The 18,399-nt window shown below is 39.7% G+C and overlaps 1 protein-coding gene across 1 annotated transcript in view; it reads left to right on the forward strand.

The window, feature by feature from the left end:
• Positions 1 to 18,399, forward strand: part of LOC100705180 (protein kinase C-binding protein NELL1) — a 292,322-nt gene that overhangs the window by 94,014 nt on the left and 179,909 nt on the right. The window contains exons 5-7 of the mRNA XM_005458917.4: positions 3,109 to 3,205; positions 13,214 to 13,286; positions 13,873 to 13,955. Of these exons, the coding sequence (XP_005458974.1) occupies positions 3,109 to 3,205; positions 13,214 to 13,286; positions 13,873 to 13,955 (253 nt within the window). The remainder of the gene's footprint in view (positions 1 to 3,108; positions 3,206 to 13,213; positions 13,287 to 13,872; positions 13,956 to 18,399) is intronic.

Below are 18,399 nucleotides of genomic sequence, written 5' to 3' on the forward strand. Positions count from 1 at the left end.
TCTAATTGGCATTGCTGTTCTCCAGTGTTCCTTGTGTGAAACTCCCAGTGTTGATCGCTGCTGAGCTGTTGATAGGAAAAGGTGAGGGAAGCCAAAAACAGAAAGGTTGGAGGTTGGGAAAAAGCTGGGTTGAGGGGAAAAAAAAGGTATGATCACATAACCATTCTGTATTGCGGCAGCATCTTGCCCTGCAGGTGGGAAATCAAACACCTATGGTATAAATAGCCTTGAGATACTGTACTACTTTTACCCCAGCATGGAAAAAACAAAATATATGCTCATGTAACAACATACATTTAACAAAATCAATGAATGCTAATCTACCCACTATGTTAGGGTTTTATTTTATTTTATGTTTTATTTTATTTTTTTCACAAGAAGCTGTCGTAGCCACGATTTGCTAGCTTTGTGCTAAATATCTCACCTTCCTTTTGTCCAGGGAATGTAGATGAGCTGACACTGGCTTATTATAAGGAGCTAACACTACAAAGCTGCATGAATTAAGAGTAGTAATGATCTTTTGACACAAACGGGCAGTCATTTCACAAAAATACTGCTGTAGTATGGTATAGTAGTATAAATCAAAGGACTAAAAGATGACTGTGACTTGATAGAAGTGTGATGGGTACTGTCATATATATATATGTATATATGTATATATATATATATATATACAGTGGCTTGCAAAAGTATTCGGCCCCCTTGAACTTTCCACATTTTGTCACATTACAGCCACAAACATGAATCAATTTTATTGGAATTCCACGTGAAAGACCAATACAAAGTGGTGTACACGTGAGAAGTGGAACGAAAATCATACATGATTCCAAACATTTTTTACAAATAAATAACTGAAAAGTGGGGTGTGCGTAATTATTCAGCCCCCTGAGTCAATACTTTGTAGAACCACCTTTTGCTGCAATTCCAGCTGCCAGTCTTTTAGGGTATGTCTCTACCAGCTTTGCACATCTGCAGACTGAAATCCTTGCCCATTCTTCTTTGCAAAACAGCTCCAGCTCAGTCAGATTAGATGGACAGCGTTTGTGAACAGCAGTTTTGAGATCTTGCCACAGATTCTCGATTGGATTTAGATCTGGACTTTGACTGGACCATTCTAACACATGGATATGTTTTGTTTTAAACCATTCCATTGTTGCCCTGGCTTTATGTTTAGGGTCGTTGTCCTGCTGGAAGGTGAACCTCTGCCCCAGTCTCAAGTCTTTTGCAGACTCCAAGAGGTTTTCTTCCAAGATTGCCCTGTATTTGGCTCCATCCATCTTCCCATCAACTCTGACCAGCTTCCCTGTCCCTGCTGAAGAGAAGCACCCCCAGAGCATGATGCTGCCACCACCATATTTGACAGTGGGGATGGTGTGTTCAGAGTGATGTGCAGTGTTAGTTTTCCGCCACACATAGCGTTTTGCATTTTGGCCAAAAAGTTCCATTTTGGTCTCATCTGACCAGAGCACCTTCTTCCACATGTTTGCTGTGTCCCCCACATGGCTTGTGGCAAACTGCAAACGGGACTTCTTATGGTTTTCTGTTAACAGTGGCTTTCTTCTTGCCACCCTTTCATAAAGGCCAACTTTGTGCAGTGCGCGACTAATAGTTGTCCTATGGACAGATTCCCCCACCTGAGCTGTAGATCTCTGCAGCTCGTCCAGAGTCACCATGGGCCTCTTGGCTGCATTTCTGATCAGCGCTCTCCTTGTTCGGCCTGTGAGTTTAGGTGGATGGCCTTGTCTTGGTAGGTTTACAGTTGTGCCATACTCCTTCCATTTCTGAATGATGGCTTGAACAGTGCTCTGTGGGATGTTCAAGGCTTGGGAAATCTTTTTGTAGCCTAAGCCTGTTTTAAATTTCTCAATAACTTTATCCCTGACCTGTCTGGTGTGTTCTTTGGACTTCATGGTGTTGTTGCTCCCAATATTCTCTGAGACAACCTCTGAGGCCGTCACAGAGCAGTTGTGGAGCTGTTTTGCAAAGAAGAATGGGCAAGAATTTCAGTCTCTAGATGTGCAAAGCTGGTAGAGACATACCCTAAAAGACTGGCAGCTGGAATTGCAGCAAAAGGTGGTTCTACAAAGTATTGACTCAGGGGGCTGAATAATTACGCACACCCCACTTTTCAGTTATTTATTTGTAAAAAATGTTTGGAATCATGTATGATTTTCGTTCCACTTCTCACGTGTACACCACTTTGTATTGGTCTTTCACCTGGAATTCCAATAACATTGATTCATGTTTGTGGCTGTAATGTGACAAAATGTGGAAAAGTTCAAGGGGGCCAAATATTTTTGCAAGCCACTGTATGTGAACATTTATAAGTAGGCAGGCTTTTGTCCACATCTAATTTTAAAGTCCTAGTTTTTCCTGTCAGCATTAGCATCACCATCAATGCTGATGACTTGTTTGTTGTTTTAAAATTTAGCTGACACTCCATTGCCTGCTAAATAACCAGGGAGGCTAAAAAAATTAACTGGAAGCATTTGCTACATGTAGCCACCCACACTTGTCTATGTGAACTGAAGTATGAAGTCATAACTGCAAGTCTAAGTATGGAAGTATGAGATTTGAGACAGAACACAATAAAGAAATCAGCTTTCTACTCATATTGGTTCCTGTTGTAAGAAAGAGGAAGGAAAAGGTGTCAAATTATTCTCTGACATCCTCAAAGAGGCCCATTGCAGCTCACTGGCATCTGTAAGCCCACCTTACTGGAAGGAATAAATGGTGCTGAATGACACTGAGGATGTTTGCTTTGATAATGCCAAAGCCTGTTTGTGTCTGTGTCAGGAGTCGGGCGGTTAATCCAGCCTACATTCCAGGTCCTGATATCAATGCTGTGTTTGAGAACCGTTGGGCGAGACTGGCTGTCATGCTTGAGGAGAGCAGCCGTTGCTTTACACTGTCTGCTTTCTATGAAAGGAAGGGGGTGTATGGGAAGGAGCAGGGACATATATTCTGTCGGATTTACTTTTCTATTCAGTTGCGTTGAATCAGTGCTCATGCCAGGCCAGGACAAAAAGAGAAACCTTTCTGTATCTGTGTTGTTATCAAACTATAAATGTTTTTTTCTTGTTTTTTTTTTTCTTGTTTTTTTTGCAGAATTTATGAGCGGGTGATAGACCCTCCCCAGATGGAGCTCACCCCAGGCAGTGGAGTGTGGCTTGGCCAGCATAGCCACAGACATGGTCTGTTTAAGGTAAGACTCCACGGATAATACGCACACTTTATGCACCTTAGCATGTTTCACATTCAACATTGCCGGGTGTAATTGGGCAGATTTACAGTAAGTTGTGTGAGGGAAGAGCGTCAGCTGTAAGATGCAAGAGTAAAGTATGGAGGGCTTACAGAGGAGCTGCAAAAAGCTCAGCTTGAGCTTTTCCTCCCTTGTTTCAAAGCCCATCACAATGATGTCGATTTTTAATCTGTGCTCGTTTTCTTCAGCTTCTGCATGCATTCGCAGCAGGGAGCAGACATGGCAGGGAATCAAGAGGACATGCACATTCCCTTGATATTCCTACCTCTACTGCCCACCCATCATGCAATCAATGGGCCTTTTTTTTCTTTGTAACACTGATTAGCCAATAGGCCCTTTTGTGGTGTGATTTATGTCTCCTCTTCATGCTTTGACACTATCGCTGCTGCACATGAGCACCGTTCCTTCTCCATCTACCTCTTCCTTCATGCCTTCTTGCATCGATACTTCAAGGAACTCCTTCTTTTAGTCAAAGACTCTGGTCTTGAAAGACAGAGCCCCATCAGGCAGTTCCCTACCTGCAGTCAGCTCGGTGCCTTCCATGTGCAGGGAGCACTCAAAAGTGTCAGCAGCCGAGACAGACAGTGTGGAAGAGCGAAAGCTTGTGTGAAGGGACTGAGGGAATGAGGAAGTTCTCCCTTCAGATTGACACAAAGTTAAGATGAGAGATCGTGTCTGACAAGTGCAGTTGTAGCTCATTGTATCAGTGACCTGCTGCTTTGTGCATGATAAAGGTTATTTAGAGCTGCGCGTTTCCCCTCCTGTTCACATCGTTAGTTGTTACAGGAAAAGTGACGTCCAGATGTCTGAGACCTCCAGATGCTATTACATTTTCTTTAAAATGTAGTGCTGTTATTTTTTACATTGCAATTGATAATATTAGATGAACAATTCAAAACTCTGTTTTCACACAAACTCATACTGGTACAACTTTTTTTTTTTGTTCATGTTGTTCCAAAGAGCTTCTTATGAAGTCAAGAATCCTTAGCTTCCTGTGCTGTCTTTGAACACTTTCACGCTTAGAAAACCCCTCTCGACTGATGACACTTACCCTCCATTCTTTTGCTATCTTTCCCACTATCACAGTGCTACTTAGTATGCAGTGTTTTAGCTGGAAACTTGAGGTGCAGCCATATTTTTAGCAGATGAACAATAGCTACAAGTTTACCCATATGGAAAAGAAATAGAAAAAACTTATAAAAGACTTGCACCAGATGTCGCCTACTTCATATAGTGAATCATAAAAAGTTTATATGATTTACTCATGAAAGTGGCTACTTTAATATATTGCTTTATATATAGGGGCGATTGTTGGCAGTTCGTCTTGTAATCGGAAGGTTGCCGGCTCGGACAGTCTCGGCCATTGTGTCCTTGGGCAAGACACTTCACCCGTTGCCTACTGGTGGTGGTCAGAGGGCCCGGTGGCGCCAGTGTCCGGCAACCTTGCCTCTGTCAGTGTGCCCCAGAGCAGCTGTGGCTACAATGTAGCTTGCCATCACCTGTGTGTGAATGGGTGAATGACTGAATGTAGTGTGAAGCACTTTGGGATCCTTAAGGACTAAGTAAAGCGCTATACAAATACAGGCCATTTAGTAAGTATCCAAAACATACAAGTTTCATTTATATAATTTTTCTAGGGATCTTATATCTGTTTTCACTCTTGTATGCTTTTCATACAAGTTTCACACAAGACAGATACAAACTTTATAAGATTTATATATATCTTTTCCATATGGGTTTGTAGTTTTGTACAAGCCGGGTAGGTCAAATCCATGTCAACGGAAGGCAATTCCTGTGAGGGATGCAGCTCACTCAGACTAAAGTGTCCTTTAGTCTGAGAGAATTAACACGGTCATTGCCGCAAAAGCGGTTTTGAAATAATGCAGAAATGCGTTCTTTATTTTACTGTTATTACTTATACTATACTACTATACACTATACTACTATACTTATTACTTTCTGTGTAAATAATCATTCTGTACATACAATAAGTTTTAATCCTACAACTGTTTATAACTTGCATAGTTCACATTTCTGTATAGCTGTATATCTCATATTTCTGTATAGTTTTTTTTATTTCATATTTATATCCTGTTCATAGCCTGTACATAGCTTGTACTCACTACAGCCTGTACATACTTATAGTTACAGAATATTCATAACATACTTCATACCGTGTACATTATAACATACCATAATAGACCCATTTCTGTAATATACTTACATATCTATATTATTGCTAATATATATTGTAATATATCTATATCACGGCTAAAGCACTTCTGGATGGATGCAAACTGCATTTCGTTGCCCTGTACCTGTGCATGTGCGATGACAATAAAGTTGAATTCTATTCTATTCTATTCTATTCTAAATGTCCAGCTGTATGATTACTTCCAGGCTTACATAGAAATGTAGGAGAATTTGGATGCGGTCTGTTAGACGCCCTTGTATATTTCCCTGCCTGCATGCATACAGGTCACATGTTGCTCATAAAGCAACCTCTGAAATCATAACAATGGTTTGTGTTCCAATTAGCGTCCAAGGTCCTGCTAAAGGAGGCGAGTTACCTACTTACATTTAAACCCACATTGTCTAATCTCCTTTTCTTTTTAATTATTGTTCCTTGGATTGTGTTGCTGGAAAAGAAAATGTGGTTAAATATACCAGTTGTAAGCTGTTGTTTTTTTTATTCCCCAGTCTTTAATATTTATATATCTGTATTTAAAGCACAGGGACACAGCATGCCTCCAACAATACACCATTAGTACCTCTAAGTCATTAGTTTAATCTGTGCACAAACCGAATGTAGAAAGTTTGAAAATGTGGCATTGTCCAACTTCTTTGCTATTCTCCTCACACTTTCCCTATTGCTCCTTCCTTTAACCTGCTAAAGACGAGGGGATAAACTTAGGTCTCCTCATGTCTAAAGCTGAGAAGGGCTTGTTGGGAAACAGGAGAGGAAAAAAAATAAAATAAAGAGGCAAGAGGTGAAGGGAAGAGAAAAATAGCCAAGAGCTATAGAAGTAACACTGCAGATAGAGATAGGAGGTGAAATAAAGCAGCAGCTGTAATCTATCGCATTCAGTGTGCGGGAATGGGATAATGATAAGACGGGCTAACTAGGCCTTTAAATAAAGCATATTGAGCCCTTGCAGTAGCTTGGGATGCTCTTCATCCTCTCAACACTCCTCCTCCAGGGAACCTCTCCATCTGAGGGAGCAACTGTAATAAATTATCTTTATCTAGAATCCATTGTGCCAAGGATGCTGACTCCTCAGGGACGCTGCAAGCTCGTTTGGAACTGCTGCTTTTGTGAAACGCTCTGTGTTTCATGCACTACAGGACAATAATGAATCTAGCATGGACAATGATGGAAAGCCTGAATGCATTACATAAGGCAGTGTGAAGTTTCAGGAGTCAATGTCTCCTTTACCTTACCTGCGTCTCCCTTTGTCCTCTCTTACTCTTGTTTAAATTACTTTCTTTATCTTTTCTTCACGCACCTCATCTTTTTCAGTGCATCACTCAAACCATTTTATCCTTTGATACGTTCACTCTCTTCAACCCAGTATCAGTGGTAATACAGTAATAATACAATACAGGCTGGGGTTAATTCAGCCTACTTTATAAAGTAGAATGGAAAAGAAACTCTTGATATAAACTGAAAATTTGCATATTTTGGAATAAATTTGAATTTTATGAAGAGCTGAACTTTAAAAAATCCTGTATGTTTTCCTTGTAGTTGCTCTGCATTGCCTTGTTCATAGTTTAAGAGTAGGGTTTAGCGCTTACAGATTTTTTTATCAGTGTATGAATCATTTGTATTTTTTTGAAAGTACTAGTTGCTGGACAGATAAGTACGACTCTGCTATTATTCATTTCCAAAGTTTCCTTACCATAAGCACATAAAATAAATTCTCAACTCTTAAAACACAATTCTGCCCCTTTAAATTTAGGTTAACGTCCTTGTTATGTCACAGAGTGTGTATATCAGGAGGGCTCCCATTAGGTTCTAGTGCAAAATAATTTTCCATGCAATTGGACGACTTTTACGGCTAAGTAAACTTTTCAAACATCATTGTTTGAAATTGAAGCTGAAGAAATTCTGTGTGCTCACAGCATAAGAGGTTCATGTGTTTGTATGTGAGTTTTTTGGGGGGGAGGGTTTTTTTTGCTCGAAAACAGAACAATCCCCTGTTTACTTACCTATGTGTGGCATTATAGCAGGGTGTAATGAGCTGTCTCTCAAGTCTGCATATGGGGGTCAAAGTTTTTACTGTTCCTTTATGCCCTTTTGATAGGTCAATACAAACACAGTTAATAACATTTGATGACCTTCAGACCCCGCTAGAACACGGAAATGTCATGTTGTGCATGATCAAATGGAGGAAAAAGTACTGCTGAATAAAGTCTCTTCCAGGATAATAAACGTCTGTCAGTGCTGCCTGAAGGCAAAGCTTTGGCCAACCTGGCCTTTAGGGCGTCACTGAGTGAAATAAGTATTTGATACTCTACAACCCAGCTAGAATTTTGGCTCCCACAGAATGATTGACTGACTGATTGTAATCTCAATCAATTACAATGAATTGCAGATACTCTGGATCTCAACTCCTATATAAAGCACACGTCTACAGGATCAATTTCTTCCATCGCCACATCTTCACTACCATAGGCAAGACCAAAGAGCTATGAAAGGACGTCAGGGACAAGATTGTAGAGCTACACCAGGCTGGAATGGCTACAAGACCATCAGCAAGAAGCTTGGTGACAAAGTGTCAGCTGTCAGAGGGATTATCCAGGGATAGAAGAAATGGCCACTGATTGCCCTCAGTCTGCAGCTCCATAAAAGATTTTGCATTACAATACGGGACAAAACTATACAGGAGGAGCTTGTTAATGATCTGAAGGCAGTTCGGACCACAGTCCCCAAGAACGCCGTGTTTGGAGGAAGAGAAATGCTGAGTATTACCCAAAGAACACAAACCACACAGTCAAGCATGGAAGTGGAAATATTGTGCTTTGGGGCTGTTTTTCTGCTACAGAATGACTTCTAATTGAGGAGCAAGTGGACAGCGGCCATGTACTGTAAAATCTTTGAAGACAACCTCCTTCCCTCAGCCAGAACACTGACGATGGGTCATGAATGACTCTTTAAGTGCAACAATGACCCAAAACATACCACCAAGCCACCCAGTCTTCAGACTGCAAACCTATAGAAAATCTGTTAAAAGAGCTGAAATTTCAAGTTGCCAAGCAGCAGCCAGTAAACCTAAAGGATTTAGAGAGTTTCTGTAAAAAGGAGTGGGCCAAAAGTCCCTCATAAGATGTGTGCAAACCTCATGACCAACTACAAAAACCATCTTACCGCTGTGCTTGCCAAGAACTAAGTCATATTTTGCTTGCATAGGAAATAGTTACTTCACTCAATGACATGCAAATCGGTTCATCACTTTTAGGTAATGTGTTTTTTCTGGACACTTTGGTAGATATACTGGCTCTCTCTATTAAAATAAAACTACTATAAAAATTAGAGACTGTTCATTTCTTCGGAATTGAACAAACTTACAAATTGAGCAGGCGATCAAATAATTATTTTCTCCACTGTAATTTCATAGCAGTAATTGTTGAACGGACACATAGACACAAATACTTCCATACCTGGATGAGCATTATAACCACTTTCATCAGCCATATTAATTCCTTTTCCCCATCCTTAGTCAGAACCAAACTTTAAATCAATCCTTCCCTTGAATCCAAACCCCAAAGGCCAACCAAAGCTTAAAGGTGCCCAGAAAGCCAAGGTTGCATCACTTTGAGGAAAGCCACTGGTTTCTCAGGAATGCAGAAAACTCACATACACACAATCTGTGTGTGCCATCTTTAATTATTTGGGCATGTTGATTGAGCCATATATTTCTAGAAACTGGCCTTTTTTGTTTGTGCATGTTTTTAGTACATTTGCACATTTTTACATTTGAAATTATTTGCAAAAGTATTTAAGTTACAGGTACAGAACGAGTATGAGCTTGACATGGGACTCCCTGCCTTGGTTTAACAGTATTTTAGAGGACAGTTTTATACCCAAATTGAGGAAGGCTTCAGGATTACCCCTTTTTTTAATTCAAGGGACCAAATATAATCGAACAGGTGATACTTTAGAAAAATTATCAAACTTAACTGTATTTTTTTAATTGCTTTCTCTCTATAGTGAAGCACACTGACTTCAATGCGGCCGAACTGACAATTTTCAGCTTTATTCGAAAGATGTTAACATTCACATCAGATGAACAGCATAGGAACTCTAGTCTGCACTCAGGGCCAGGCTGAAATACTAATTAAGTCCTACAATCTGGAGTCAGCTCAGGCCAGTCTTCACACATTTAAAGCAGGTCACAGGCTGAAAAATGTTTCGAGAGAGTATTTTCTTTTCTGTTTTCTGTTTATTGAAGTCTATTATTCTTTATATTACATTGCATCAAAGAAAACCCCACTGCAAATATATATATCTCAGTGGTATTGTTTTGTTCATTAACATTGTTTATTTGATGTTGACAATGTTTTCAAGCTGAAAGCACACAGTCTGATGTGCACTCGTCTTTACCTCAGTTTTGAATCGAAATATTAATAGTGTTTCTCTGTCCTGATAAATCATGAAGGTAATCTAGTCCTAACAAACTGTTAACTTAGCCATTTAGTGAAGTGGAAAAAAAATTACCATCAGTGTTTAATTACTGTAGCTCTTTTCAGTATATCTGCATTTTAATCAGTGACCAGCAGGCCATTCAGAAGCCTAGGGCATCCCAGCTGACACTGGGTGAAAGTCCATCAAGGGCTGAGACACAAACACTCATGCGTCCACTTGCGTGAGTCAGTTTGCAGTCATTAGTTATTGCTAGCACGCCTGCAAACACGGGGAATTATGCCCGGACAAGAGGTCAACCGCTGCACCGCTAAGTTGCCCCTCTTATTCATTTCAAATCCAATGTGCATAGATAAAAACAGAGAAAGGTGTCACTGTCCTATACTGTATGCAGCTTAAAATACAGCTGTGTGACGCTCTCATACCGCAAAACTGAGAGTGTGGACATGATTTGTTAATGCTAACATATTCACAGAGACAAAGTTTGACAGTGCAACATATGTACTGTATACGTGTATGTTTTATGTCTGCACATGAGAGAGAGGGGAGTTTTTATGACCTCTGTTCAAATTGCTCACTGATCAGTGACAGTGATGTGCGGTCAGAGCTGCTGTATTACACCACTGGGACAGGCATCTGTGATCTACACCTTCATTTCCATTCGATGTGACACTGACAATCTTTTCTTCACCATCCACTGCCCACACCACCCGTATGTGTGAGAGAAAGTGTGTGTGTGTGCGTGTGTGTGTGTCCTCAGTCTGTGCTGCAATCCTGTTTGCCTACAGGCTCCCTCTCTCTTTCTCTCTGTGAAATAAAGGCAGGTGTTGCTTGCATCACCAGGCCAGACCAAATGCACTGTAAATAGATTTGACACACACAAATAGCAGAGAGGACGATGCAGATTGTGCTTGCAGTATAGAATTCTAATGTCCTTCCAGCATGTGTTATCAGGCACCGCTTCGAAGGAATGGAGAGAGTATATTACCCCCTGTGGTGCGTGTGTGTGTGGGCAAACCTGCGTGTCACTAGTTCGGTTTTCCATTAGAGAGGGTGCCTTTTTTCCAAGATTGTTCCTTGTGGTCATCATGAAGCCTCTATTTACCAGTCGTCCACCTCTAGAGATAGCCTGTCATTCAGAGTGATTGACAGCCAGTCTTTTAAAAGAGAGAACTCTCAGTTATAAGCCGTATACTACTGCCTGTGTGTGGCTTTTACTCTAGTTCAGTTAAAAATGATGCTGTAAATGATGCTGTAAAGTACAAGAGTTAGTTTTTAGACAGCTGCGCTTGTGGATTCTGACCATTTCTGAAATAGTAGACACTGTTCTTCAGCAGTCAGTTCCAAACTTGTTTTTAAATTGCTGTCTGTAGTTGAATTCTGATTCTACATAGTGATTAGGCATTTCTAACATTGTGCTTTCAAACAAGGAAGCTCTCTGTCCTCTTTGGTTCAGGTGTGGAATGAAAACACTCCACTTGGAAACAATAGAATGAGAATACAGACCCTTTAGTTATTAGTAAGCAGATATTTTTCCTTTCCTATAAAGTAGAAATTCTTCCTTGGTATTCTAAAAAGCTTGGAAAGAAAAGCATCTGGACTTCTTTAGGTTTCTTGAAGATGTTTCACCTCTCATCTGAGAAGCTTCTTCAGTTCTAAGAGCAATTGGTGGAGAGTCCCAGATTTTAAGCCCTATTGGAGTGTCCCCAAGAGGGTCATGGAACCCCAATTGATCCTCTGCCTAATCACACGAGCCAAGGTGTGAAAATGGGTGTAGGTCACAATCAGCCAAAGTTTCAGGTGAACCCATTGTGAAACCTAGTCTCACCCCATACAGACTCTCCACCAATTGCTCTTAGAACTGAAGAAACTTCTTGGATGAGAGGTGAAACGTCCTAACTACAACTATTTTATAGTTAGTCATAATTTGAGTAGAAATATTACTCCTCCTATATTCTTATAGACTGAGTAATAATTATTTTGGCGATGACCAAACAGCAGCAAATTAAATTTATTAGACTCTGAGTCGCAATGTTGGTGAATCTGTAAAGAGTATTCGTGAGTTTGCAGCAGATCATCTTTCATTTCTCAGGCATAGTCTCACTTTTCAAAATTATATAAAACAATCTTGTCAAAAAGTCCATCGCCCTCTTTCCTAGACATCTTCATCCTGATCATAGCCCTCATGTCCTGATTACTGATCCTTCATCAGGTCCTCAAAGTAGTCCTTCCATCTTCTCAGCACACTTTCTTCACTTATTAACACATCATCTCTTCATCTCTGTCCTTAATCACCTTAATCTGCTGCACATCCTTTCCAGCTCAATTTCTCTGCCTGGCCAACTGATCTTCATGAGCCGCATGTGTGAGCTTTGAGTGAAAAGTCTAAATAACTGACAGTTTTAAATGGATTTATTTTATTTATTGACCAAATTCACTTTTTTTCTTTTTGTTTGTTTTTAGTGGTAATTGACGATAGTGAATATCAAACATGTACCTGCTAAACAGAAGTACTTTTTTCTTTGTGAGCACATTAATTTGCTCAAATGGGATCCATTATTGTCTTCCTCATTTTCTATTGCACGTGTCAATATAATGGTGAATGATGTTTGAAATGATGAAGTCAGTGTATGAGCAAGCTATCTAGGAGTCAGAAGCTGAAGCGTTTTACTGCTCTAGGTGCTCTGTTTCAGACCATTTTTTCAACTCTTGGGTTTGTATGGTGTCAGTAGTGTCCTTATATGGTCATCTCAGGCACGCCGCTCTAGCCATCAGCAAAGAAGCCACACCCACCTGCTGTTTAAATCTCCTGTCCCGATATTTGCCAAAAAACAATAGGCTGTGTTTAAACTGTTGTAAATGACTTGTTGGTTTGTCATCTGTGAAACATATGTCAGATCCATCTGCCTTGAATGATGGAAAGTCATTCTGAGCCACAATCAACATTCCTGTCACAAGGGTAGAATCACTCTGTTTATCAATATGAAAACATTTCACATAAAAAAAAAAAACACATAGAAGCATGAATTTTGGCACAACACTGGCAGCTAACCAGAAGATAGCTGGCTTAAAGGGAGGGGAAGAGGGCTAAAAGGGCATGTTTCATACAGTGGATGGAGTCACGCGGTTTGCATTAAGGCCCAGTGTAAGATAACTAGAGGTTATTTCCAAGTCTAAATCATGAAAGCTACTAGCTAAGCTATTAGTCAAGCCCAAGAGTGTGATTGTGGAGATGGAAATGAATATAATATCTTTATTTATATTGTCTCCTTTTCTCTTTTCACTTCACCCTCCCTCTCTGTTGCCAGGGCATTATTCAGGATGTGAAGCTGATTTTTGCTCCCAACGGCTACATCACACAGTGTCCAAACCTTAACCGTAGTAAGTACCGTGATTAAATTCATGCATAGTATTGAGTATTAACAACATGATAGAAAAAAAAACTTTTTCCCATTAGTGTGTGCTACTAAAAAAACAAACTGTAATGGGCTGTGTGTCAGCTGGTGGTCACCTCTATGAAAAGCTTTGAAAGCCTCCGTCTCCTCGGATAAAACCTCTCTCCATTTTTGTCTCCTTCCTCTGCTCTGGCAACGTGGCTTTATTGTGCTGTATTTTAGATTCAGTGCAGCCTCCTCTCTCTTTGGCTCCTCCATCTGTTTACTGTCAAAAAACAGATTAAGATACAGGGCCACCGCTGCACTACTGTCTCTGTCACTTGATCAATAAGGCAATCACACCTGGGTGCTTTATTGCTGATACTAACAACAGGCTCAAGCCTAAGACAAAGAGTCTACAGCTATGTAAAGCTTCCCTTTTGTTTACTGTTGGGTGAGCTGTGGCCAAATAAATGTAGTCATTCTAATGATTTCTGTCTTCTCCTCTGTTGATCTCCTATCTAAATGCTTTCCTGTTGCTTTGCTTTTCTTTGTCTCTTCTTTGTTTTGGTGCTTGCTGTTCATCCCTTGAGCCTGTCCCACCTGCAGTGATTTCCTGAGTCTGGTGCAAGGCATCATGGACCTTCAGGAACTACTGGCTAAGATGACCTTGAAGGTACGAGCAAAGAGCAACCTCCCACACAGAAAACTGCTATAACTGAGTCACAAGAGAATTAGAACCCTAGGAGAATGTACAGTATGCTGTACCACCACAGTAAAGAGAGGTTTTTCAGATGAAAGAAACAGCCAATTTGCAAAATGCTGGCAACCATGTCTTAAAGACTTAAATAAAGGTACCAACTAATACCTTTTTCAAGTTGCAATCTGACATGTAAATAAAAAAATAAATGAAAATGAATAAATAACTTCCTTCTTCAGTGCAGCTGGAGAAATCCAGCCCCTTTGATTTTGTTGCTGCTTTCACTGAAGCACATTGTTCTGTCTCTTCTGAAGTCAGTGTCTCATTTTTGTTTAATTTCAACAACACAGTGCCCAGTAAAGACACAAGTTATTGTTAGGGAAACAAAAAAGAAGCCATAATCTGTCTTTAGAAAATATGATTATTCCGTCTGTTATTATTGCGAGCATGAATCAAAGCAGTTTTTAAAAAGAAAAATACAAAAGATAATAACGTGCACGGGAAAGGAAACAGAAAACAGACAGTTACTTTGTCCCAAATGGTCGTTCTGTTTTTACAGTTTTCACTTTGAATACAATTACTCCACAACAATAGAAATAAATGTGAATGCACACACTTTGTTGAAGCTCCTTGGTCATGCAGATTACCTGTTTATAGAGTAAAAGCGTTGATGGTAAACCTCATAGGGACAAACTTAATCCCACTTAGCAAATGTTCAGCATCTAAACAAAATGTAAATTTGGTCAAAAAATGAAAGTGAGCTGTCTATAAAATGTGCACCTTTAACAGAGAAACCAGCAAAGTCATCAAATACCTAACCCAGATCTTTCTTGTTATACGACATTGCTTAGCACCACATCACCATGCCACCAAGTTTATGAATACAATATCTTGGGAACAAGGTGCTGTAGGATTTTCAAATTGATGCAATTAGTGCATCTCCTAAAATCTCTGACAAGTTCAAATGTTGGTCACGTTTTTTGAAAATCTTATGAACACGATAAATCGAGAAAGATGTCACCTAGGATTTTCAAATTCATACCATACGAGTTTCAGTCTCAAAATCGTCAGAGGTCAACTTTTCTGAAAATCACCTAGTATTATCAAATACTACCACAGGTGAATCTGCCTGGAGGCTAAGGGCAGCAGCACTGGCAGTGTTTTTTGACCAGTAGCAGTCATTGGAAGCTATGAGATTATGATTTTGATAATGATCTTTATTTATTGCTTTCCAATGTACTGTTCTTTTTCTTGGTGTTTTACACCCTGGACAAGGGCCTCAGACTATGCCACACCTTTACTGTTTTCAGTAGTAGCTAACTGTTTAAGCAGTATAAAGGCTTTCTACATCATGATACCATGTTTGATATTAGGTTTCTTACACACATAACGGACATGCGAACCAAGGTTCATAAAGGTGTCATGAAATGATGACTGCATTGGTACAATCAGAAGTTACCAGGCAGCATGCATTCAACCTTAGAGCCAATGCATGACCCATTTCTAAGACTGAACATCTGCATAAACGAATGCATATGAATGTGTGCTTGTGTGTGCGTGTGCACTGCATGAGTGAGTGATATAAGGTGAGAGTGGATGAAACAAAGACATCTCGGTGGGTGGTTGAGCTGTAGAGTCATTTTCGGCATAAATAAGGATGAGATGAAGAACATTACCCCACTGCTGCGTCGGTACCTCCTACTTCACATGAGCGCAGCCTAACCTATTGCCACATGACCTCACTGCACGTACAAGTCGCAGCAGGGAGAATGCAGTCATCTCCACTGCTAAATGGGTGTCTGCCTCTGTGATGTAGAAAATAGAGGAATTCAGCATGAGGTGAATAATTGCTTGGTCCTGAGCATGTGATGTGGAGTGTCAAGGTGGGGTGAGATGACAACGAGGCCCCCCCCAGTTGTGCGGATTAGCATGGACGCATTTGCATGCATTACAGCTGAGATGGAGCCCGAGGATGTCTTTGTGCCAAAAAGTATACTAGACAAAGCTCAGGACCTCTGTTTTGTGATACCACAGCATGCAGTATCAGTAATGATCCAGTTTTGTTTCCCGATATTTGAAATGTTGATTCACTCCAGTTACTTAAAAAGAAGAAAAAAAAAAACATGATGTTTTCTCGGATACGTCAGAACTACCGTTTGGTATTCCCCCATGTATGTCATTTCAGTTCTTGAAGCCGGCAGATATTAGACGTCTCTGAATTTTGGGTTGAGTTTTCAAACAGATTCCTTATTTTGTGAAGCTGCATATATACATTCTTTATTTTACTTATCATAAAGCATCGTGAATGAACCATTCAAGCTAAGATAAATATTCCCTTTAAAACATTTGCTCACATAGACTTAGTGAAAAGTTGACTGCTTGAAGTTGCTTGGGCATTACCACAGGGCCAGCTTCAAAGCTTCACAGAGGCAACTAAAAAAAACAAATGATGATAATAATATTAATAGGTAACATTTTATAATATGGGCCGTGACTAAGGGAGCAATTGCCCTGTAATTAAAATAAATTTCAGTATTTTTTTTACTGAAATTACAATGTAGTTATACTTTCATAATACAAATCTATTTGAATATGTTTATTTATATATCTACAAATACTTAAAGGTAAACATACTAGAATAAGGGGTAAGTGATTTTACATAGTGCATGACTAAATTTAAGTATTGCATAACATCAGGTATTTTAAAGAAAAGGAGACAAAAATTATTCTGTAAGTAGGTACTTTGTAGTAAGTACTATCTAAGTAACTTTAAGTTGTGCGTAACTTCATGTATTTTACAGGAAAGAAGAAATAATTACATTGTAAGTTAATTTAATTAGTGTATAAGTACCATTAAATAATAACTATTGCTATAAATATCACTACTAATATTGTTATTAGTAAGTGTAACCCAGTGGTCTGATCCTGCAGTTTTAGAAGGTTAAATCCAAAGCATCAGTATTTTTTAATATAAATTTCTATAATCTTTACATGTTCTCTCAGTGTTCTCTCTGTTTACTCCGGCTTCCTCCCACAGTCCAAAGACATCCATGGGGTTAGGTTAACTGGCAGAATAAAATGGCTTTACTATTAATATGAATAATGATCTAAGGAAACCCAAAAAACAATTTATTAATTTCTCCTTATTCACTAAAATGTGCAGATGAGCCCTTTTGCAAATTAAATACCAGCTTGATGTGGAGAAAATCCTCTATATTAACCTGTGCAAAGGATTTTCTTTCCTGTCATTACTGTAATCCCAAGTACTAAAGCATTACCATCACTTGAATTATAGATGCACTGATGCATTGAGTTTCAAACCAAATCCAAATGTGTGTTTGTTTCATTGTTCCAAATAAAATATGATAAGCGCTTAACGACAGACAATTCAGATCTTGATTACAAACAAAATTTAATTAAATGCTCATTGGTCCAAGACTCACTGGTCCCTAGAATATGATAAGATTGAACTTATACGTGCTTGACATATCTTTCAGACAAGCAGGAACGCCAACAAGTGATGAATGAGGTAAATATCATAATGTGAGGCTTCCTGTGTTTCGACTTTGTGTTTAGCTGGGACTTTTCCTCATTTCACACCTCTCAGGCTGTTGTATCCACCATAGGAGATCTATGCCCGTTAACCTCTGACTTCTTTATGCAGCGTCACGGCACCATTTGATGCTCACACTGTACAGGAAAGGTATTCCTCTGTGGTGCCTCAAGGCAGCCTCCGAGCCTTTGAAATTGCTTTTCAAACATTTTGTTTTTGGGCTTTGACAGGACACATCTCTACTATTCATAACTCGCACAGCATTCCAGCAGCCAGCCGAGAATTCTCTAAATGAAGTAAAAAGCCTCTGTGACATCCAGCATTTTTTCTTTTTTCCTGAAAAGCCTCTATCATTTCCCAGCTACTCCTGTCTTTTTGACACTGAGACCTGGGCAGATCTCAGAGGAGCGAAGTGGTGGAAAGGCAGGGTTGCAAACCGTCTAAGTGGACCTTACAATTTCTGAGTGCTCAGATCAGTTGGAGTTTTCAGATTTCTCCAACTTCCCATCTATGAAACAGAACTCAGATTTTGTTTGTGTGTGTGTGTGTATATATTTTGTATTTTTTAGGCACATGTAATATACATATAAACCCAGCAAATTTTCAAATAATGACTTAAGGATAGTGGGTTAATGTACGGGTAATCCCAAGCCAAAAAATCGAAAATCTAGGCTAACTGAGTGGAATAAAATATCTCAAAGAGAAAAAAATTCTGATTTCGGTTTAATCCAACCCGTGTGCTTGTCTCTGGCACACTCGTCACCACACAGTTGTCAGTCAAAGATGCTTCACTTGTGTTGAGAGACAGCTGTGAGGAGTGTCGAGCATGAAATAAGCTGAGGAAGAAGGGGCTGATCAGTGTGTAGG

Source organism: Oreochromis niloticus, linkage group LG1 (assembly GCF_001858045.2).
Source record: "Oreochromis niloticus isolate F11D_XX linkage group LG1, O_niloticus_UMD_NMBU, whole genome shotgun sequence".
Lineage (NCBI taxonomy): Eukaryota > Metazoa > Chordata > Actinopteri > Cichliformes > Cichlidae > Oreochromis > Oreochromis niloticus.